The 23532-nt window shown below is 39.8% G+C and overlaps 1 protein-coding gene across 4 annotated transcripts; it reads right to left on the reverse strand.

Annotated features, from left to right (window-relative positions):
- Nucleotides 1-2237: 2237 nt before the first annotated feature.
- On the reverse strand, nucleotides 2238-22393 carry GOLGA7 (golgin A7). 4 transcript variants are annotated; one of them, XR_008627372.1, is made up of 6 exons: nucleotides 22207-22309; nucleotides 21908-22040; nucleotides 16005-16157; nucleotides 8004-8105; nucleotides 6476-6541; nucleotides 2238-3722 (listed from the first exon to the last, which is right to left on the reverse strand). XR_008627372.1 is itself a non-coding variant. In XM_055122409.1 (6 exons), the coding sequence occupies exons 2-5, from the start codon at nucleotides 22016-22018 to the stop codon at nucleotides 6490-6492; spliced, it is 414 nt and encodes a 137-aa protein (XP_054978384.1). In that variant the 5' UTR covers nucleotides 22019-22040; nucleotides 22308-22393; the 3' UTR covers nucleotides 2238-3722; nucleotides 6476-6489. The 4 variants fall into 4 exon arrangements, 3 of the variants coding, with proteins under 3 accessions (XP_054978384.1, XP_054978383.1, XP_004606905.1); XM_055122409.1 differs by having other exon boundaries at nucleotides 6476-6537; nucleotides 22308-22393; XM_055122408.1 differs by having other exon boundaries at nucleotides 6476-6537; nucleotides 22257-22325.
- Between the last annotated feature and the right edge of the window lie 1139 nt (nucleotides 22394-23532).

Below are 23532 nucleotides of genomic sequence, written 5' to 3' on the forward strand. Positions count from 1 at the left end.
CCATAATTTACAAAGTACTGATAGCTGCATTTTAGATATACCAACCAACACCAATCCCTCCACCAGTGTTCCCAGATTCCCTCCCCATCCTAACACCAAATCCACCCCCATCTGTCAATTTGACAGGCACATTACAAAGTTTCAGTAGTTGTTTCTTATATCTCATGTTTTTAGTTCTGTTGAATCTGTTATTTTGGGTATATGGCTATACCCCTCACTCAGATTACTGGGATAACTGAAGCCCTAATGCCTGTTAACCCATTATTTCTTATTCTCTTCTTCCCCCCTTCATTTCTTTTCTTCTCTGTCTCCAATCAAAACACTGGGGTTGAGGATAATCTAAGCATCCCCCTTTTACTGCAGTCCATTTCCTCATCCACTAGTCTATAGTTCACAGATGAGTGGGATCATCTTGTTTCTTTCTTCTTCAGGCATACTTCACTCAACTTATCTTCCAGTTCCAACCAGGTTGCAGCCAATTGCATTTCATTGCTCCTTGAAACTGCCTAGTACTCCATTGTTTATATATACTACATCTTCATAATCCATTCATCTGTTGTTGGACACCTAGGTTAATTCTGTATCTTAGCTATTGTACTGAGTGCAGCAATGAATACTGGTGTGCATATTCCTTTGGCGTGTTTTTATGTCCTGAGGATAGATGCTGAAAAGTGGAATTGTTGGGTCATACAACAGTTCCCCAATTCCAAGCTTACTGAAAACTCACCATACTGTTTTCCACAGGGGTTATTCCAGACAATATTCCCACCAGCAGATGAGAGTTCTCTTTTACCACATCCCCACCAACAGATTGTTCCTGCTATTTTATTTTTTTGCTTTTTGGGTCACACCTGGCAATGAACAGGGGTTACTTCTGGCTCTGCATTCACGAATTACTCCTGGCAGTGCTTGGGGGACCATATGGGATGCTGGGAATTGAACTCGGGTCGGCTGCGTGCAAGGCAAACATACTGTCTTCTGCGCTATCGCTCCAGCTCCCATCTGTTATTTTTGATATGTGCTATTCTCATTGGTGTGAGATGTTATATCTTGCTGTCGTCTTTATTTTTGCTTTTTGGGTCACACCCGGCTATGCACAGGAGTTACTCCTGGCTCTGCACTCAGGAATTATTCCTGGCGGTGCTCAGGGAACCATATAGGATGCTGGGAATAGAACCTGTGTCGGCTGCCTATAAGGCAAACCACCCTACCCGCTGTGCTGTTGGTCCAGCCCCTCGCTATGTTTTATATTTTTTTGAGAAGTGATGTTGAGCATTTTTTCCCATGTGCCTACTAGCCATCCGCCCGTCTTCCTCCGAGTACTGTCTACTCATTTCCTCTACCCATTTGTTGTTAGGTGTTTTGAATTTTTTTGTTGTTGATCTTTGTTACTTCATATATCCTGGATCTGACTTTTTTTTGGATCACTGGCTACATAAGAGTCTTATTTACTATCTTAATTGGGTAGGAAAGAAACTGAAAATTTTATCAAGAAAAACAAATCTCACAAACACAAATAATGGGAACATACATTGTTTTAGAACTATTTTTTAATAAAATGTCATTATAAAAATATAAAAAGGTTGGGCTGGAGAGATAGTATGGCGGGAACGATGTTTGCCTTGCTTGCGGCCAACCTAGGTTCAATTCCCAGCATCCCATATGGTCCCCCAAGCACCACCAGGAGTAATTCCTGAGTGCAGAGCCAGGAGTAACTCCTGAGCATTGCTGGGTATGACCCAGAAAGCAAAAAAATTTTAAAAAGATAGATATAAAAAGGTGGACAGGGAGGGCATATGGCTCAGTGACAAAGCAAATGCCTTATGTGTCTAAGAATGGGTTTGATTGCAGGCACTGCAAAAAAAAAAAAAAAAGGGATCAGCTAACCCTAAGATAGTGACAGTAATAGTTCTAACAATTTCCTAAATGGATATATACTATTCAGAACTATTTTTTGTTTCTTTAACCTATTTGGCCAAAATATTTTTCCTAATGAGAAAAAGCAAGGCTGGGGATTTAGGTCAATGGTAAAGTACACATGCTTCACATGTATTAGGCCCTGGGTTTGACCCTCAGTATCTATAAAACAGAAACAAATGCATGTAAAAACTGGAAAAATCCAACTATATACGTGTTTGCTAAAAATATTAAAGTACACTGTACAAGCAATAGCTGTCAATTTTAATTCCATTATCATCACTGCTTTATAAATCTCACCAAATACAACACAGAGACAATTTGTTTAAGAAAAGTTTTACTAATGTGTTATTGCAACAGGTTTCAAAGGCAGACGATTACAGGCTGAAAAGTAAGAGGAGTTTTATACAATTAAAATATTAAATAAACCAATGAGATTTATTGAATAACTAACAAATCCATAAAGAAAATTAAATTTAAAAGATTATATCCAGTATTAGCACCTACAATATCTCTGAAAGTAAAACTTTTAACTATTTCATTTTCTCCTAATATATTTCTTAACTTTCTTCCAAATACAGTTCTCTCAAACCACAATGATGAACAAGGGCATAAGAAGCCCCAAACGAAAAAACATGTATCTAAAAGAACTAGAAATGTTGACTTAAGACAGTTAAGTTACCAATCATAATATTTCTGGGTACTGAATACTGTATATAAGGAAAGTTTATAAACCATAAGGGACAGTTAAAAATCAGCAATATACAGTATTGTTCCTATCAAATTTTTAAAGTTATATTTATAACAAAACTATAATTAAAATATTTATTACACTTGCTTATTACATATTCAGGGACACAGCAGGGACACTGATGAGTTTGATGGGTTAGCATCCACTTTATTGTGCTTATTTATTTTTGTAATGAACAAGCAACACATAGCATATCTTTCCCAACTTTCAAGATAGTGCAATAACAAAATTCTCAAAAAATAAAACCCAATAAAACCAAACCCTCAAAAAAACCGAAAAAGAGAAAACCCCCAAAAAACACCAAATTCCAAAAACCTCCCTCCCGCAACCCAACCTCCTCAACCACTTCTCATCAGGAAAACAAGAAAACCCTCAAACAAGTGGAATTGCATAATTGCATTCATTACATACTGCATTAGTTAGGAATAACTCCTATAATGAAACAAATGACATTATACATTATTTTTTTCAATGAGTTTCACTTTGAGAAAATGAACAGAAAAAAATTGATATCTAGGATTTAAATTATGGCAAAACTGGTAGTTCTTTGAAATCTGGGATAAGCAAATTCGTAGACACAGTCTACCATCACCAAAATCCTGGAGAAGAGTGTCTTAATTTCAAGGACTAGAACTAAATACTGGTTAAGATGTGATTTGAAGTCTAGAGCCACCTGGGAAGCTGGCCCAAGTAATGAAGTAAACCATTGATACCGGTGGCAGATATAAAATAAACCTTGTGAATTTATTTTGCAAATAATAAATTCACAACTGTAAATTTTATTACTGATTTTAAATTTAAAAATTGAAATGCCTCATTGTGTTTTCTCAGAAACAAATTAAAAGATATACAGTCTTACACAATTTGGAGACACAAAGTGGATGCTGAGTGACTAGAAGTCACTCCAGGTGTGGAATTTTAGAAAGTTAGTCCTTGGAGTAAATGGCACCGTGGCTCTGGCAGCAGATACAAAGGAATGACGCTCTGGAGAGGAGGTAGGGAACACTCAGTGATCAGCCAGCGGATAGATGAGGGGTCCAGCTGGAGGTGGTATCTGTAATCAGAGGAAAGAAAAGCAATCAGAAAGAGATGTTAATAATCTCTTTTATATTGATGGATACAACTCCTAATATGTGATGCATGTTCTATTAACAAAGGGTTCTACCTAATAAAATATCTGAATTTGTATTACATGTAAGTGAATACTTAGCTAAATAGTCTAGAAATTTAGGCTCGCATATTCTCATCTCATGAGAGGTATTATTACACTATGTAGAATCTGGAGTTAAGTTACCTCAATTGTCACTTACTAGATGTCAGTCTCTGGTAAGTAACTGAAGCTCTGTGCCTGAACTTCCTCCTCTGAAAAATTGGCATACTATTTAACATAACTGATGTGATTAAATAAAGCAGTCAAAGTAATGCTGCTATGTAAAGTATCAATAAATGTTAGCTATTGTTATTATTAGTTACTATGAAAATAATATATCCCATTTTAAAATAAAGATATTCCAGAGAGAAAATAGCAGCAAATGATCAACTAAAGAGAAAAAATGTTTTTGTTTAAAGCTTTCTTAAAAAGAAATGAAGGTCTGCTTCATGATTTATATGTTAAATCATTAATTCCCATATTGATCTTCAATTCCAGACATTCTGTAGAATAACTAACTTTTCTTTCTCTGTGGTGTTGGGGATCAAACCTAGGGATTCACATGTGAGGGGTGCACTTTACCACAGAGCCACATTCCTGGTCCCCGAACTAATCTTTTTTTTCTTTTTGGGTCACACCCAGTGATGCACAGGGGTTACTCCTATCTCTGCACTCAGGAATTACCCCTGGTGGTGCTCAGGGGACCATATGGGATGCTGGGAATTGAACCTGGGTCGGCTGCATTCAAGGCAAACACCCTACCTGCTGTGCTATCGCTCCAGCCCCGGTTTTGTTGTTTTTGGGGCCACACCAGGCAGTCCTCTGTGATTACTCCAGCACTCCTGGAGTGCTCAGTGAATCATATGGATTGCCAGGGATTGAACCTGGATGGGTGTATGCGAGGTAAATGTCCACCCCACTGTACTATTACGAAGACCCCTAAACTAATTATTCTTATGATTCTCCCTTCTCCTCTAAGACTTCAGCCTACACTGGCTGGCACCTAGGCTTGAAGTTCTAAAAAGTACGTCTTATTGAACACAAATATTTGCATTTATAAAACTATCACAAGTCAGTTCCTAATGTAAATATTTTCCATTTTAGAATTTCACAGTTGTTGAATATTGATAGATTAGTCTCTGGCGTGTAATTGCTTAAAACACAACACCACCTCAGAAATACATTATATTTAGCAACAGTAACTGCAAAATGAGTCATGACAAATGAGCTGTGCCAAGTCAAAGCAGCTGCAATCAATAAAACAATCTTATTCAATGGCATGTAACAAAAACCATACATAAAGTTCCCCATTACTCATTTGAGAAATATCAGTTTGAAAATTGTACATGAGAAAGTGTACAGATGAGTTTCACTATTTCACAGCAATCTTTTTAAAAAAATAAAATGGCAAAGGAAATAATTATTTAAATCTCTGACTTTCAAGCATTCATATGACACATTCACTTTGCTAAAAAGGCAGCTTTGAAACGTTACTTGATTTGTTGGGTTCAATAAAGAGTGTAAGAGCAGATAAAAGTGAAGCAGAATGCTATTTGTAAAACGACGACAAGGCTGAAATTGGCATAGTGAAGTATGATATTCCATCACTTAGAAAGCTCTCCTATCGGGAAAGGTATTTCTCTTTCTCGTCTCTTCCTTGCCGGGGGGTGAAGGGCATGGTGACCGCCATATTATGACCACCACAGTTGGGGTTTACAAGCTTGCAATAATCCAATACCTGGAAGAAATCTCCCTGGACTTAGTTGCTAACGTACAGAAATCCAAAACCTATGTCTTCACAACAGGTCTGACTCCAGTGGGGTACTCCTAACAATAACAGTGAGGTTTGTGTTGAAATATTGAATGTAACCAAAGTAAATAGAAAGTGAAGTGAAATTTATCAGTTACAAGGCGGGGGGCTGGGATGGGAGGTGTACTTTTTTTTTTTGGTGGTGGGATATGGGCACTGGTGAAGGGATGGTTGTTTCAGCATTGTATAACTGAGACTTAATCCTGAAAGCATTGTAATTTTCCACATGGTGATTCAATAAAAAAATAAAAATTAAAAAAAAAGAAAGCCCTCCTATCATATTATGATTTCTATAAGATTCTGTCTATAGATTGCTGTATTAGCTACTCACTTATTTAAGGATATTATATGACTATACATAGAACAAAAGCAGTCTAAATGAAAATACTGAGTGCACAGTTCTACCCAGGAAAGTTTCTTCTATAGAGCTATGAAGCCATTAGCTACAATAAATAAAATATTCAGAATCTCCCTACTAACCACTGAAATATTCCACTGGCTATTAAAGTCATCTGTCATTCAGAAAGATCCCCAAACTGATTTGTACATGCAAAAATCATTAAAATACCTTCAGTAATTACTAAATAGTGAAATAAAATAAGAGAATTCCCCTCACCCCAAAACAAAATAACCTAGAGTTAAAACAAAATGTGTTAACAATCATAATTTTATTTTACAGGAGAAATGAGTAAAAACCACATTTTAAGTATCAACTAATGTGTTAAGTAGCTTAAACTGACAGAGAATATGCTACTAATAATTAGTTGCTTTGCAGGGAAGAAAATTCATAGCTCTAAATTTGCAACAACTGCACATAAGCGATATAATTTCAATATATACTACTTACCTATAATTTATGGTTTATCTTCCACTGGTCATGCTTCTGTCTTCATAAATGGTAATTTCAATCTAACAGCATGGCTGTTAAGAAAACACACTAGAACGCAGCATACAGAAGAGGATAACTTTGGCAAGATGCATCTAATATGAAGACTTAATATTTGCTTTATTTAAAAAATTCTACTTAAACATGATTATTTTCTTAACTTTGTTCAAATTTTTCTTTCAAGAAAACTTTTTTCTTTTTTGTTTTGCTATCACAACTGGCAGTGATCAAGGGCTATTTCCAGCTCTGTGCTGAGTGGCAAAGAGGGGTGGTCCTGGCAAAGCTTGGGGAACTGTGTGGTGCTGGGGATCCAACTGAAACCTCCTGCATGCAGAGCACACACTTAGCTCACTCTAAGGCTCTCAACATTTTTTTTCCTAACAGGATATCGCCATAGAAATGGGGGTCTCTTCCCAGAGGTACTTGGCCTGGTGACTGGGGTCTAACAGTTCACTGGTTGGGCCAGATGAGATGCAGCTCACCCCAGGTGCTGGGGCCACCAGGGTTATTCCTAAGGATACTGGTGGGGGCATATTGTGCCAGAGACAGAATGTGGGGTGAATATTCCTTTGAGCTACATCTCCCTGGAGCCTTGCCCAAAATTTTAAAAAATAAATGTTCACAGTATTCCACATGTAGTATGTAAATGATGTACTGCAAACATTTATTTTCTAAATAAAAAATTCTGAGAAATGATGCTTTATCATAGATCTAGGAGGTTCTTAATTGAAAAATCAATGGAAATAATTCAGAGATTCAAAAATGTCCTAAAATTATATGCGTACTTTCTTTGTGGGAAAGAGTTCATGACTTCTAAAACTTTAGAGCTATTGCTATATAGTACCATAAAACTGTTGAGATTTTGTGGGTCAGAAGGTCATGGATTAGCTGACCTAGGTTTAAAAAATATATGTATTTCATCCATTATTCCAGCAAGCTAAATTCATTTTTATCCATTTTTATTTACTAAATTCACTTTGTGATTTTCAAAACTTACTGCCTTTAAAATATGCACAGTATATCAAAGGTAATAAAATTATATATCTGGCAGCTGTAACTGATTTCAACTAGTTAGATGAACCCACAGAACTGTAATTTATTTGGATGACAAGTCTCACCACACATTGAGTTTATGCATTTCAAAGAGGCTGAGATTCAGAGTTTCTGCAGCTGAAATGCATTACTCACACCACCCCCATTATTACCACAAGATGCCCTCAGAACCATCAAGAAAGATGGTAACCAGAATGCCAAATAATCCATCGAGACCTGCACACTGCAAAAGGAAGACAAGTATCTTTTTTCCCTCCACACAAAATGTTGAAGACTGGAGGCTATAGCATGTATGTAATTTACACAGAAGATTCATAGGGCAAATATAAGAAGCAGTTAAATTCTCTCTTGTTAAAGCCAAATATCACAGTACACAGTACTTTTTTTAACATTTAAAACAGATATTTAGAACTTATGATCTGGGCTAAAAAGATACAACTCGAAGACCTCTTTCAATGGGATCTGTCAGGAGCAGGCCTTGAGGAGCATATATCTTCTCATTTTGCTCTTGAATATATTTGGAGACTTTCTTTAAAACCTAACAGAAAGAAATACCACAGATTTTTAAAAAAATATTAGATTTCCTAAAGTATCAATGGCATCTCAAAATATTCAAGCAGAGGAATTATCTTTCAAAGTAAGCCACAAGGACATTTATATGGAGCTGTGATTATTTACAGCTCTGGTTATTTGGCCCAGGCCAGTTGTATACACCCTTTTCATTTATGAACCTGAACTAGTCTGCTACGTGATGGTTGAAAACTGACAAACAGCTAGCATTATGAAAACTGCAAGACATAGGTATCTTAAGCAGAGTAAATATGAAACCATACAAAGCATGTGAAGAACCAATCCCTCTCCTACTTTGTCATCTCATGTCTGAAACAGAGAAATGAACAGATGATCTCTATCTGTCTGTCTGTCTGTCTCTCTCTCTCTCTCTCTCACACACACATACACACATACACACACACACACACAAACACACACGGCTAGTTGTGCTTTCTTCTTTCCCTATTGACGAAGTGTTATAATATGACACCTTCACACATTCAATTTTTATTTCTTGGCCTACCCCTTTAATACTAGAGAACTGCTGCTTCTCTACTTTTAAAGTTGCATACATTTTAAATAATGATACAGAACTGGTTTAGCCCACTTAAACTTCAAAACGCATCTCCACTATGAGCCTCTGTGCTGTGCACTTTCTCATGACTATGTGTCCCAGATCATTTCCATAAGTGCACATGGTGCCACTCTGTAGCTGCTCTTTTATCCTGGATGTCAATTTATAGATTTAGCATTAAGGTTGTAAAAGTCAAAGCAAATGTAGACAAAAACCAGATAGAATACAAAAGAACTTCTGGAAATTGCCAAATCTCTAGCTTTAACAAGGGCCATTTGAAGATAGGTAAATTAGAAGAAAATAAATCTGAGTAGCTATATCCATAATCAAAGAGTTACATGTCTTATTTCAGACTTAAAAGTCATCACAACTGTTTTCTGGCTCTAATGTTCAAAGAGGCTTTGATCCAGCTCTTTAAATTACTATATATTTTCTTAAATTCATGCTACTAGCATACGATGAAGTCAAAGATAAATATCACAACATAAAGGGAAAAAATAAAATGGGAAATTAAGATATGATTTAAGTGTATAATATACCAGGTCAAACCAGTCAAGTAGGATGCTACAATTTATGTGAACTGGTAGAGATCGCCTTAGAATGGGAAACTTATGTGGTTTATCTACATTAATGTAATCTTTTATCAAAGAAAAAGAATTTAAATAGTTTATTCAGCTTATATCTTTAGGGTAATACAATCCCAGCTTATTGGCTTTTTGAGAAAAGCATATCATTGAACACATAATCAGCAGAGTTCCTTATGAAGTAAGTTAAAAATATCAATTTAAAAGGTTTTTTTTTCACCTAATTTTTAAGTAATTTATGTGACATTAGCCTCCTTTCAGCTCCCATAGAATTTGAGCTGTGTTTGGTCTTCATAAGTCCAAAAATGTTCAGCATCATTTTTGTTTTATCAGTTTGTCAACCATGCAAAATTATCTAATGAAGGAAATAGCCTACAAACGCACCCAATTAAGGATGCTTATTTCCCTATAAGCTCATCTAGCAGAATTGGAAACTGGGGTTAGTCTTCCTTCGGCCCAGCCCATTAATGCTAGAAGGGGCACTCCTAAAATGCTTGTGTAGTTGATTTAAAGAAAGCATTCCTTCAGAATAGCTTTCCTCCTTCCTCTCCCCCTGGGTATCACCTTAGAAAAAAATAGTTCTCTGTTTTTGTGAAGCCTTCAACTTTTCCTACACTATTTTGGTAAAGGAAGTGATTTCCTAAACAAGATGCTTTTAAAAATCATTCTCTTTAGCAACAGGAAAGCGTTAATACGATTCATTTAACAAAATGTTAAAACTAATATTAATCAAGATTATGTTGGTCTCAAATCCTCAACAAACAGTAATTTATATAACAATTAAAAAGCCAGTATTACAGAACACAGTAAAACTTGGGGAAAAGATTATAGTCCCTAAGAATATTAAACTGGACAAAGTTTACATGATCCTCAGAAAAAAAATGGTCTCAGTGAGGCTGAGTTATAATAACTAAGTGAACCAGAATCACAGAATCTTCAGAAAATATCTGTTTCTCGGTATTCCTTTTATAGATAACTGCCCATAGTCAGAAGGATGTTTTCTAATTGATGAACAAGGCAGAGAGGAGAACCTTCTACAAGAGCATTTGTTCTCCAATTATAATGGAAGGCAATGATAGAGAAATAACACTAACGTCTTTATTTTAGATCAATAAATAATAGATCTAGTGGGGAAAAAAATGCATGATTGTTCCAGTGACTTTTAAAAGGCCCATTTTACAATTTCAAAAAATTTAACTCACAGGACAATATGTAAGCACTATTGTATCTGGCTCCCTATTATAGAAGTTTTAGTGTTTAAAACAAATAAAGATGAAATGACTCAATCTATTCTTTCATAAAGTAGAAAATAACAGCATAGAAATTTCTAATAGACAAACTGGAAATGGGGAGAGAGCAGCTATTCTACACTTTTATTATTGCTATAAAACCACAAAGTCACACTTTTGAAAGTTCTGAAAATAAAAGCACATTATATTTTACTTATGGCTATTAGAGGTGTTCATCCTGGATTTTGTTACTTATTCCTAATTTCTAGAATAAAACAACTCTAAAAACTGTGTTCAAGACTTAAATCTTTACTTGCTTTATAATATTTGCTCATTGAAAGATAGAGACTTTGACTAGACCAATCAAGTACTACCTTACATACTGCCTATGAACTCAAGTGAAAACATATGGGGCAATTTACACTGTATTTCTGATAATGAGTTCTAAGATTAACTATCAAAAGGGTTTATATTAAAAACTGCCCATTATCATTACTAGAAGCTGCTAAAAAGATAAGTATCTAATTAAAATATGTATTAATTTTCAATGTCTCAAAATACTATTAAGTATCTACCAGATGTAAGGCAATTTACTAAGACCTATTATAGAGTTGAGAAAACTCATTAAACTGTTCAACTTAGTTGATACTCAATTATCAATTTTGTTTTCACAGCTGACATCAGAGGGCCAATCTTTTCGGAAAATGCACAAAGATAAATAAAAGTTAAAATTTTGTCAACAAATTTAAAATCTACAGTGAATAACAAGTACAAATAAAATTAAATAAATAAAATTTCTACCTTAATCTGATGACATATATTTAAAAAAACTATGTATCCTGGATGACCCACTTTTTTTTTCCCTCTATATGAATTTAGCCTTATACTCTCTCTCCTAAATTTAGATCCTCATCATGTTTTGGTTCCACCATCAACATTATAAATATTTCTACATCTATCCTACTGCACTGTTCCTTGTCCAGGCTATTATCTCTTGCCTGGACTTCTACTGAACTTCCTGATTGGCTCTATTTTAATAAGCTTTCCATGGGGCAGAGAGCGCTCTTTCAAAGGGAAATCCATCAGGACTGATATCTTTGAAGTCTCCAATGCGGCCATTGGTTCCACCCAATTCCAAGCCTGCATGAACTCCCAGTGCCAGTACCACCAGGGGTCACATTCTGAGCACAGGTGTCCTGGGTGTGGCTCCCACAGCCTTTAGGGTGTGGCTCATTCACCCTCTAGGGAAAATCTGAGCAGACCAACCTCTTGCTAAATCTGTCAGTAGTTTTCCCAGTACTGAAAATCTAATTTAACTTCTTTCCTGTACTATGTACTCTGCATGATCCAATGTCTCTTTTAGGACTCCAATTTCATTTCTAGCTATTCTCTCTTCACGCCTCTCCTTCCATATCAGCTTTCTTTCAGTTCTCAGGGCCCATTAAGTCCTCTGGACCTTTGTGTGTATTGATCTCTCTGCCTGAATAGCCCAGACTTTTCATCCTTCAATTAGCAGTTCAATGTCATCACCTCAGAGGCATGTTTTGATAGTACAATCTAAGTCTTTTATTATTTTCTTTTTTATGGGGAGCGGGAGTAGTGTTTGGGCTACAACCAGTGAGGCTTAGGGTTTACTCATGGCTCTGCATTCAGGAATTACTCCCGGCAGTGATCAGGTAACCATATGGGATGATGGAGATGGATCCCGGGTAAATCATGGGCAAGGCAAATGTCCTACCTGCAATACTATAGCTCTGGCCCCCAAGTCTCTTACTATTTTCTATCATGGGAAAGTTTGTTGTCTTTAAAGAACTTACCACAATTTATAATTCTGCTAGCTTTATTTGTTTGATAGTAACAGTGGTTTATACAGAATTATAAAGTCTCTAAGATCAGACACAATGTGTGCCCTGTTCAGACCCTATTCAGTTACAAGCCCTGTGCACTGTTGAGCACAGCATACTATTACCCTTAAAAGAATAAAGCTCCAGTCATGCCTTAATGCAAGCATTACTAATTAAAAACTAGTAATTAATAATAATAAAAAAAGACTTAAAGCTGATATAGACCCTTTCTAACTTCTGATTTCGAGTATTAAACAAGAATGAAAGCTAGCTACTTTTCTGTGTGACATGGGGAGGGTATAAACTACTAATTTAATTATTTAGTGGTATAAGATTGTAAAAGAGAAATCGTGTTAGAATGCTAATGAAGAAGACAGCAGCATTTTCAATCAACAGCTCAAAGCATCTATTATTATTTTCATTTTGGTTTTTGGGCCACATCCAGCGGTGCTCATGGATCACTCCTGGAAGAGCTCAAGGGCTGTGTGGGGTGCTGAAGACTGAATCTGAGTTGGCCACATGCAAGGCAAGCGCCCTACCTACTATACCATCTCTCCACTCTCCTACCCCAAAGCTCTTTTTTTTTTTTTTTTTTTTTTTTTTGCTTTTTGGGTCACACCCGGCAATGCACAGGGGTCATTCCTGGCTCATGCACTCAGGAATTATCCCTGGCGGTGCTCAGGGGACCATATGGGATGCTGGGATTCGAACTCGGGTTGGCCGCGTGCAAGGCAAATGCCCTACCCACTGTGCTATCGCTCCAGCCCCACCTACCCCAAAGCTCTTATGTGCAACTTTATTTTCCAGTATACAAAGTACAAGGTAATCTTAAATTGCCTCGTAGGGTTATTTCTACTAGGTGCGTTATAATCTATAGTTATAGTATTTCTGAACATGGCCAGAAGTATAAAGTCTTTGACAAATGATGTTTTTCTAAACATGGCCAGAATTTAATGATTAGAGTTTACTATGATTAACATTATTTACTTAACAAAAACTTCAATGGTTATCTAATATACCCAAGGCAAGGCTGACATGAAGAGACAGATACAAACATTTAAGGCACTGTCATGGGCCTTAATAAAAATACATGCTTTGGAATGTAATCGAGATAAAGCGTAAACGAAGTGAAACTCATCACGTACAAGGGTGGGGACTGGGGAGGTGGGAGGGGGCGGCAGATATACTGGGGGGGTTGGTGATGGAAGATGGGCACTGGTGAAGGGAAGGGTGTTTGAGTATTGTATAACTGACATAATCCTGAGAACTATGTAACCCTCCACTTGGTGATTCAATTACCAAAAAAAATGTGGAAAAAAAAAATACATGCTTGAAGGGCAAATAATAAAAGAATGTAAAATTGCTACATTCCAAACTAGTGAGTGATAAGCATAAGAAAACATACCAAAAATGTGTATAGAGAGAAATAAGGGGAAAGTTAGGTGCAAGTGGGACATAAGAGACTAGTGAAATAGCATTTTAGGTGAAGACCTGGAGACAATGCTTTGGCTCAAAGGCACAGAAAGTGACCAGAGTTTAGCTGAACAAAGTGAGGTGAGAAAAGAGTGGTAGGTAAAGCTGAAAAGGAAATCTAGAGGTGGAGAAAGGAATTGCTTTGACTACAGGCAATAAATGGGGAAAAGGAAAGATCTAACTTAGTAGAAGTGATTGGGGAGCAAAGTCTGTTTTAGGAGGATAGCAGCAGACATTCTGGCAAAGTAAAAGAATGAAATAGAGAGATAATAGGACACAAATTAGAATAGTGACAGAGGAAATCATGAAAATTGGATGGGAAAGTATAAAGTGTTTGACAAATGATATTTTTCTTCCTTATCTCTCATACTGAAAGATGGTATTAAAAAGTCAGGGTGCTATTTAATGAACTGGGAGGTTTGTGATTTGATTTCTAGACATCTTCTGAGAGGCCAACAACTCTGGTTTTCGTAGGCATTTAGACAGGAACTCAGGTGGGAAGACAAGATTTAATAAAGAAATGTGGAGACATTCAGTAAAAAGATTCTGAGGAAGCTAGGTAGAATAATTAAGAATATGATTTTTTTTTTAATACTTCTTAGTTGTAGGGTTTTCTGTAGGGGGTGGGGTACATCTGGTGATGCTCAAGTATTATAGTGGTGCATGGGGACAATATGGGAAGCCAGGGATCAAAACTGACCAAGTAGGCTGTGTGCAAGGCAAGTGCTCTACTCTCTTTCCAGACCAACCATGAACATAGAACTTCAAGTTGACATGTCAATTGTGAAATGTTTTTTTTTTTTAATAATTTATTTATTTTTAATTAGAGAATCACCGTGAGGGTACAGTTACAGATTTATACACTTTTGTGCTTATACTTCCCTCATACAAAGTTCGGGAACCCATTCCTTCACCAGTGCCCATTCTCCACCACCCGTAAACCCAGCGTCCCTCCCACCCTCCCCAATCCCATCTCCCCCCCAACCCACCCTGCCACTGTGGCAGGGCATTCCCTTCTGTTCTCTCTCTCTAATTAGCTGTTGTGGTTTGCAATAAAGGTGTTGAGTGGCCGCTGTGCTCAGTCTCTAGCCCTCATTCAGCCCGCAACTCCCTTCCCCCACATGGCCTTCGACTACAATGTAGTTGGTGATCGCTTCTCTGAGTTGCCCTTTCCCCGGAACGTGAGGCGAGCCTCGAAGCCATGGGGTCAACCTCCTGGTACTTATTTCTACAGTTCTTGGGTATTAGTCTCCCACTCTGATATTCTATATACCATAGATGAGTGCAGTCTTTCTATGTCTGTCTCTCTCTTTCTGACTCATTTCACTCAGCATGAAACTTTTCATGCCCATCCACTTAACTACAAAATTCTTGACTTCCTTTTTTCTAACAGCTGCATAGTATTCCATTGTATAGATGTACCAAAGTTTCCTCAACCAGTCATCCGTTTTGGGGCATTCGGGTTTTTTCCAGATTCTGGCTATTGTAAACAGTGCTGCGATGAAAATACATGTGCAGATGTTGTTTCGATTGTACTTTTTTGCCTCTCTGGGATATATTCCCAGCAGTGGTATTGCTGGGTGTGAAATGTTTTTGAAAGACTTAGGACTCTGTTCTAGACAGAGTATTTTTATATTTCATAAAATTAAATATACTGCCCCTACAAAATATATGAGGCCAGAGAGACAGTACAGTGTATAGTGCAAGGCACTTATCTTGCATGTGGCTGATCAAAGTTAGCTGTCTAGTACAGCATACTGTCCCCCTGAGCACTGCCAGGAGTGATCACTGAACACTAAGCCAAGAAAGAATAAGCCCTGAGCACTACCACCACCAAAAGATAAAACAAAGTAAACAAAATAAAGGACATAAGGCAAGCAATGGAATTTGATCAACTATGTATGTCCCTTTCAATTCTGTCAGTTGTTAATGTGTAATCATAATCATAATCATAATCATGGAATGAACTCACCTTTAAATGATTTTTTGTTCTGTTCTAATTTTAGGGGATACCCAGCAGTCTTCAGGGACTTCTCCTGGCTCAGTACTCACGGAACCATTTGGTACAGGATTAAACCTGCGGTTCCCACAACCAAATCATATGCTACAGCCTTTGAACTATCTCTCTGCCCCCCGTTTATATTATTTTAATAGACCTGTGACAACAAATGAAACCCTTACCTTCTCATAATGAGTTTCCATGCATAAGAAGATAGTGTATGCTGTTAAACAAGCCAAACAGCCTTCCAGGTATGATTGGCCCCCAAGCTTCTCTGCTTCTGCATAAAGGTTATTTAGAGTTCGAACTGTTTCTTCAAACTGCTGCCTATCAATCTGTAGGAAAAAAAATTTTGGAAAAATATTATCAACAATAATGTTTGCTACGACTAATTTATTGATTTTCTTTTTTGCTTTTTGAGTCACACCCGGCAATGCATAGGGGTCACTCCTGGCTCTGCACTCAGGAATTACCCCTGGCGGTGCTCAGGGGACCATATAGGATGTTGGGATCGAACCTGGGTCAGCCGCATGCAAGGTAAACAGCCTACCTGATGTGCTATCGCTCCAGCCCCTTATTAATCTGTTTTGTCAACATTCTTACCAACAACTGGCAAATACTTTTAGGTGATTAAATATGAACTTCAGTTATTGAAATTTAGGGCTTAATTTTATTCCTCCTATGCACAATGAATATCTTCAAAGTTCAATATATTTCTTTGTTCTTTTTGCCACATCCAGTAGTGGTCAGGCCATACTCCTGGTTCTGAGCTCAGGGATCACTCCTGGTGGGAGATCATATGGGGTGCTGGGGATAAAACCCGGTTAGATACATGTAAGCAAGCACCCAGCCCACTGCACTCTCTCTGTGGCCTTGATGACATTTCTTTATTCTTCATACTGAATTTTAAGTAACCTATTTATTACAATTCATCCATCTTTCTGTTAAATTATATTTACATTTACATACCATCAGAATGAGCAACAGGTCTCAGAGAAAGATTAATAAGACAGTTTCAGTTCTCAAAGAGTTGACTCTTATGTAAGCAGAACAGCTATGTAAATAAAAATACAATCAATTGACAGGGTACTATAGAAGACTGCATATATAAGGTGTAGTGGAGGCATAAAGAGAGACTTTCCCTTTACATGGACAGAGAAGGAAATTTCTATTTATTGCTTCACAAGCAAGTGAGGCAGAGAAATCAAAGTTAGGGTTCAAGATGCAGCATGGTGTGGACTCTCCATTGTTAGTGATCACCAGAGCAACACCTGGTAGTGAAGAGCTGGTCAACTGAGTAACCAAACACTGGGATTTATTAGACAAAGGAGTCTTTGAAAGTAGACAGAGCAAAAAGTCCAAATTTTACATTCTCTTTCCTCAAGCTGACATCTTTTTTAAAGAAACTTTGACGGGGCTGGAGCAATAGCACAGCAGGTAGGGCGTTCGCCTTGCATGTGGCCAACCCAGGTTCGATTCCCAGCATCCCATATGGTTCCCCGGGCACTGCCAGGGGGAATTCCTGAGTGCAGAGCCAGGAGTAGCCCCTGGGCATTGCCGGGTGTGACCCAAAAAGCAAAAAAAAAAAAAAAAAGCAAAAAAAAAAAAAAGTAACCTTGAATACTAAAAGTTTACATTTTGAATGCAAGAATATTAAAACACCCCACAACTCTAAATCAAGTCATTCCTATGGTCAAATTTACATTTATGTTAATGCTATCATCAACATCATAATTCAGTTTTTTGTTTGCTTTCAGTCACTACACTAGGCTTGTGTCTTGGGGCTCAAGGCACTGTGTGGTGCCAGAGATGGACTTGGGCTTCACCTGCTAAGCATTCTTTATATGCGCTTGGCCTATCTGTTCTTGGTCCCTCCTCATCATCTATTTTTGTGCTAATCAGCTGTATTTACTCTCTTCTTCTAATATAAAAAAAGAATTTTGTACAGCTCAAAGCACATTAATGTTTCATCCAAAACAATCTTTGTAACAATGCAATTCTGTCAGTCCTCACTCTAGGCTTGCTTTTCTATCTTTCATTCCTAAAACTGATAGCTATAATTAGTTTTAGGAAATAACCTCTTCTGTGAAGTTTTTATATAGAAACACTCAGAAAAAAACAATCAAAGAAGCTCAAGATATAGCTTGAGATAAAATATTCCCCCAAATATAATTTTAAAGAAATCAAACAATGATTACTTCAAGCTATAAAAATCTTTTAGTTGATGCTGTTGTAAGCAGATTTTTCTTTTTTTGGTATGGAAAACTGAGGAGGACTTTATGAGTGAGTGAATGCTATGAAAAATATATTGTCACTGTCACTGTCATCCCCTTGCTCATCGATTTGCTCAGTAACATCTCCATTGTGAGACTTGCTACTGTTTTTGGCATATCAAGTACATCATGGGTAGCTTGCCAGGCTTGGCCCTGCAGGCGAGATACTTTCGGTAGCTTGCCAGGCTTTCCGTTAGGGGCAGAGGAATCGAAACCGGGTTGGCTGCGTGCAAAGGCAAACGTTCTACAGCGTGAAAAATATATTGTAAGCTGACTAAAATATTGTATTTTTAAAGTGAAGTTTTTTTTTCTTTTTAAATTTCAGAGAATATGAAGAGTTTCTGACAAGGGTTGGGTGGGTGGGGAGGATGTTAGGAGCCAAAGACATTTTCCTTTATTTTGAAGATGTGGTATGCCAAGATTGGTCATATAGAGAACCTAAGTCAGAATTCTCATTTCTTGAAAATGACAGAGAATAGGCCAGAGAACAAAAATCAATGGTAAATTGTTATGTTCATTTAATTATGTCTAAGTCAATGTCTTTATTTTGTCCCTCAAAAGTCTAAGTAATCTAAAATAACAATCTGCCTACAATCTTATGAATCAATAATTTTAAAACTTATTTTCTGTTTCTCTGGATACAAAATGAGATGAAGTAGTGGGATCCAACCCAGAAAAAGAGAAAAAAAAAAGTCAAGGACTCAAAGGTTATTTAAAAAGAGAAAAGGTAAAATGCATGGTTATGCAGTAGTACTACCCGTGGTGTACTCGATATGCCCAAAACAGTAACAACGACGGTCCTCATTCCCCTGATTCTGAAAGAGCCCCCAATATGCCATTGGGCTACACTAGCATACGACAGGGACAGATGGAGACGTTACTGGCCCCCACTCGAGCAAATCGGCGAACAACGGGATGACAGTAATACAGTGATGCAGTAGTCAAATCAAAAGATACTATAAGCATGAGCTCAACACAATTGTGGGATTAAAAAAAATACAGAGAGAACTCTAAAGTAGTGGTAGGGGGATTCTGATACTAGTGTTGGGAGTGGAGCTGGTACACTGTATGACCTGAAACTCTATTAAAAGTACTGTAAAACACAGTGCTGAAATTTGTTTTTAAAAGTGTTAAGTCAAAGGCAATTTCTGACCAGACATAGAGATACATTTTTCTAGGCGAGTAGAGAAATACTTATAGTTCAATTTATTTCTCTTTTGTCTGGACCAAAGGAGTTTGAGATGTCTCGAGTGAAGGTAACCCTTCCTTTAAAGCAGTGTTTAAGTATGTCCTCCTATGGGCTCAAGATATTCCAAGGTGGCCACAGGTTAAAAAAAAAAAATCACATAAATGAAGGGGTCACAGCAGGAGATCAGGAGGCCAGCCAGTAAGACAGGAAGGAAAGAAGAGGGAAGAAGGTTGAGAAACACTGTTTTCCAGAAATGCTGTGGCAATAAGGCATGTAAGCACCAAAGCATCCCATTCTAACAGGCCGTGGAGAAAGTATGCTTGTTAAGAAAATTTGTCCACACTCTGAAATCACATGGTACAAATACTTATTTTATATATATATACATGTAAAATGCTTTATAGTAACATAGGTTAACTGTATATTAATTCTTCCTCTATTTAGTTGCCAAAAAAGACATTTTTACAAAAAAGGAAAAAGGCTGGCTTCACTAAAGAAAACGTAGCAAATAGTACAATTTACAGGTTAAGTAGAAAAGAAACCTAAATTTTCATCAAAGCAAGGACAACTTTCAGCTATAATTTAAATTTAATCACAACATATAAAATTTTTAAAACAAAGCTTTCCCAAGTAGTTTAAAGTTATAAGTTGATCTTTTGATGCAAACATTTATTTGGGTTTTTGGCCACATCTAACTTTGTTCAGGGGTTACTCCTGGCTTTGCATTCTGGAATCACTCCTGGCAGTCCTCAGGGGGACCATATGGGATCCTAGCAGGGACCAAACCCAGGCTGGCTGTGTGCAAGGCAAGCCCCCGACTCGCTGTACTATTACTCCAGCTACGCCCCTCCCCCCACAAGCAAACATTTAAAAGGAAAAAATTTAAAGGCACAATTTTGGGGGAAGGAGGAACAGTTCCTCTCAGCTTGTTGCTGCTTGATGTTAGCTGGAGTGGGAGTGGGGAAACCACTGTGAGGCCTCCTGTATGCAAAGCATGCACTTCAGCTCTTTAAAGTCATCTTTCCTGTCTGGAAAGGCATAATTGAACAAAATCATGTAATACTCTATATAGTTCTCAGAATAACACCAGTTCTAGGATACATAAAGTTAGGAAAGTCTCCAGAATTGAGAGACATCAATATCCTGTAAGAATCACTACAATGTGATCACATTTTTCCATATTTGGACTGTAAGCTAAAGACCACCACCCATAGAGCAGAAAACTATGTCTGATTCTACACACATGACACATGATTTGGTTCACTGTGAGTTTTAGACTCTAAAACCTTTAATCAAAGGAATCTTCTAATACCCAGTAAACATGGTAAAAAGGAGTAAAATGCGTTCTGATTTGAAAGTGTAGAGGCTGGAGAGAAGGTACAGCAAGTGAGGTGCTTGCCCTGCATGCAGTTGACCCAGGTTTGATCACTGGCATCCCATATGGTCCCTTGAGCACTGCCAGGAGTGATTCCTGAATACAGAGCCTGGAGTAACCCCTGACCACCACTGGGTGTGGCCCAAAAACAAAAAAAGGAAAACAAAACAGTGTAAGTTTGAGTTTCCAGAAGACACTTAAAAACGTTGATCCACTTTATATTAAATCCTAACATGTAAAAAACATATTAACTGTGATATTAAAACAACATTAAAGAGCCTTAGTCAATATGCAACTTGCTCAAATTCTAGCCTTTCAAACAACTGGAATTATCCACCTATTGTCAAGATGAGTTAACAACACCATGGCAAAAAGCATCAGTATTTATAAGGCATTTAACTGACTAGGAGCCGTCTTTACAAGGCAAGCTTTATCTTAATTTGCCTTAAAGAAACATACTTGGGCCACCAACCGGCCTACAGGTATATATCTACCCAAAGGCCACTATCATTGATCATCGTTGATTTTCAAGCCGTGGCAATCTGGTAGAGCAACTTACCTTACTACGTGCTAATTTTAAACAACTGCTACACATTTCTCGAGCACAGACTCATCAACACCCACTTATTCCACACGTCTCTGACCCACACCCACAGCATGCCTCATTGCCTCAGTCCCTCATGCTCTGTCAGAGGCAGGAGCCACAAAACCTGCTCCCATCCTTGCAGAAACTCACCTCTGAGCAGGAAACAAAGCAAGGCAGAACAGCTCAAGACCAGGAATCTCTAGGAAAACTCAAACACACTCATAGAACGAGCCCACTCCACCGCACCTTTGGAAGAACAATGACTTTTTTTACGTCTCCTGACTCTGAAGAACGGAGGCAGGGGCCAAGCCAGGTTCCTATTTCTGAGGTAAAACTGTGAACCTGAGAGCCCTTTTTGTGACCAAAATTTCGGAACCTGTGTGAGTGTTCGAGACTTTAATCCCTTCTAGCGATCAGCTCTTCTGTTAGGGTTCCGTGGCCAGGAGCACTGTTTCCGGCCCTTCACGAACGCCCTCCGTGGAGAGGCGCGCCAGTCCCCGGCAGATCTGATAGCGGCGTGCCGACCCCGAGTGAATCGGCCCCCATTGCGGCTGTCAGTGACCCGGGCCGGGTGCGGCGTCAGTCGGCGGCGTGGGGCCTCGGCCCGGCTCCCCGGACTCCGCGCGGCTCCCGGCCCCGCACGTCCTCCCCCTGCTGCCTACCCGGTTCTCCAGCTCGGCGGGGAACTTGGTCTGGAACTGGCAGCGCGTGCCGCTGCTGTAGTCTCGCTGCACGAACACCTTCCCGGACACCGGCGCCTGCTGCGGCCGCATGGCGAGGACAGGCCGGGCGGCGCTGCGGGATCAGGAGACACGGAGCGCGGTCAGAGGCCCGGCGCGCCCGCCCGCCCGGCGCCGCGACATCCCGCTCCCGCCCCACGCCGCCCCGCGCGGCCTCTCGCTCCCTCCCGAGCCCAGGCCCCGCGCCCCCAACAGCCCGGTTCGACCCGGGAAACACGAACCCGCCTCCTCGGCCACCAGCTGCAGTCGCACCGCCTACGACCTTACTTACGTCTGGCCGCAAAAAAGCGTCGTAACCCCGCCCCGCAGCTCCACGTCTTACCTCAGGTCTTGTACCCACCCTCTCCTCCGGCCGTAAAGCGAGCCCGCCGGGGGCGGAGTCAGCGCGGACTCCACTTCCTGCTCCGCCGCCCGAGACTGTGAGGAAAGCCCAGCCCGGTGGGCGGGGCTGTGGGCTTCGTGGGCGGAGTCAGAACCGACCCCGCCTCCGGCGGCTCCGTGGGCGGAGTCAGCGTCAACCCCGTCTCCAGCACCTCGCGGATAGCCGGGTCGGGCAGGCGGGACTGTGGGCTCCTTGGGCGGAGTCAACACCGACCCCACCTCCGGCACCAAGCGGAAAGCCGGGTCGGGAGGGCGGGCCTGTAGACTCCGCGGGAGGACTCAGAGCCGACCCCGCCTCCGGCGACTCCATGCGGGGGTCATAGCCGACCCCGCCTCCAGCACCGCGAGGAAAGCCGGGCCGGGTGGGCGGGACTGTGTGCTCAGTGGGCGGAGTCATCTCAGACCCCGTCCCCGACGGCTCTATGGGCGAAGTCAGTGTCGACCCCGCCTCTAGCAACGCGCGGAAAGCCCGGGCGGCCCTGTAGAGGTGGCGCCGGCCGGAGGTAACCGGGACTCGAGACCGGAAATGCCTCGTTGTGTCATTTCGCTGATGAGTGGACGAGATTATTTCCGCCTTGTCGTTGGACATCGCCCCAGCCTGCCTTTACGAAACTGCTCGCCCGGTGTTGGACCTAGACTGCACGCAGGCGCGAACTTGGGAATGGAGCACTTGCCCTGAGCCCGCCCTCCGCGCCGCCTGATCACCCAGGGGGTTCCTTGACGTCCTTCCCGCTTCCACCCTGGAGCAGCCCCGGGCCCCTCCAGGACTCCAGGGCTCTCCTCTTGCCTGTTGTACTTTTGCAAGGCCGCTAACGTTTTTTGTTTTTTGCTTTTTGGGTCACACCCGGCGATGCTCAGGGGTTACTCCTGGCTCTTCATCTCAGGAATTACTCCTGGCGGTGCTCGGGGGACCATATTGGAATCGAACCCTGGTGAGCCGGGAGCAAGGCAAATGCCCTCCGCTGTGCTATTGCTCCAGCTCCAGGCCTCTAACGTTTTAATTATTTCAAACATAGCTTTATGGTGGTGTGAATGACACACACTTAACCGAATATGTCTAAAGTGTACAGCTTAATAAGTTCTAATATTTTTACAACCCATGAAATCATCATTACAGTTGAGTAAACATTCCTCACCCTGAAAAGTTCCTCTTGTTCCTTTGAAGT

Source organism: Sorex araneus, chromosome 1 (assembly GCF_027595985.1).
Source record: "Sorex araneus isolate mSorAra2 chromosome 1, mSorAra2.pri, whole genome shotgun sequence".
Taxonomy (NCBI): Eukaryota; Metazoa; Chordata; class Mammalia; order Eulipotyphla; family Soricidae; genus Sorex; species Sorex araneus.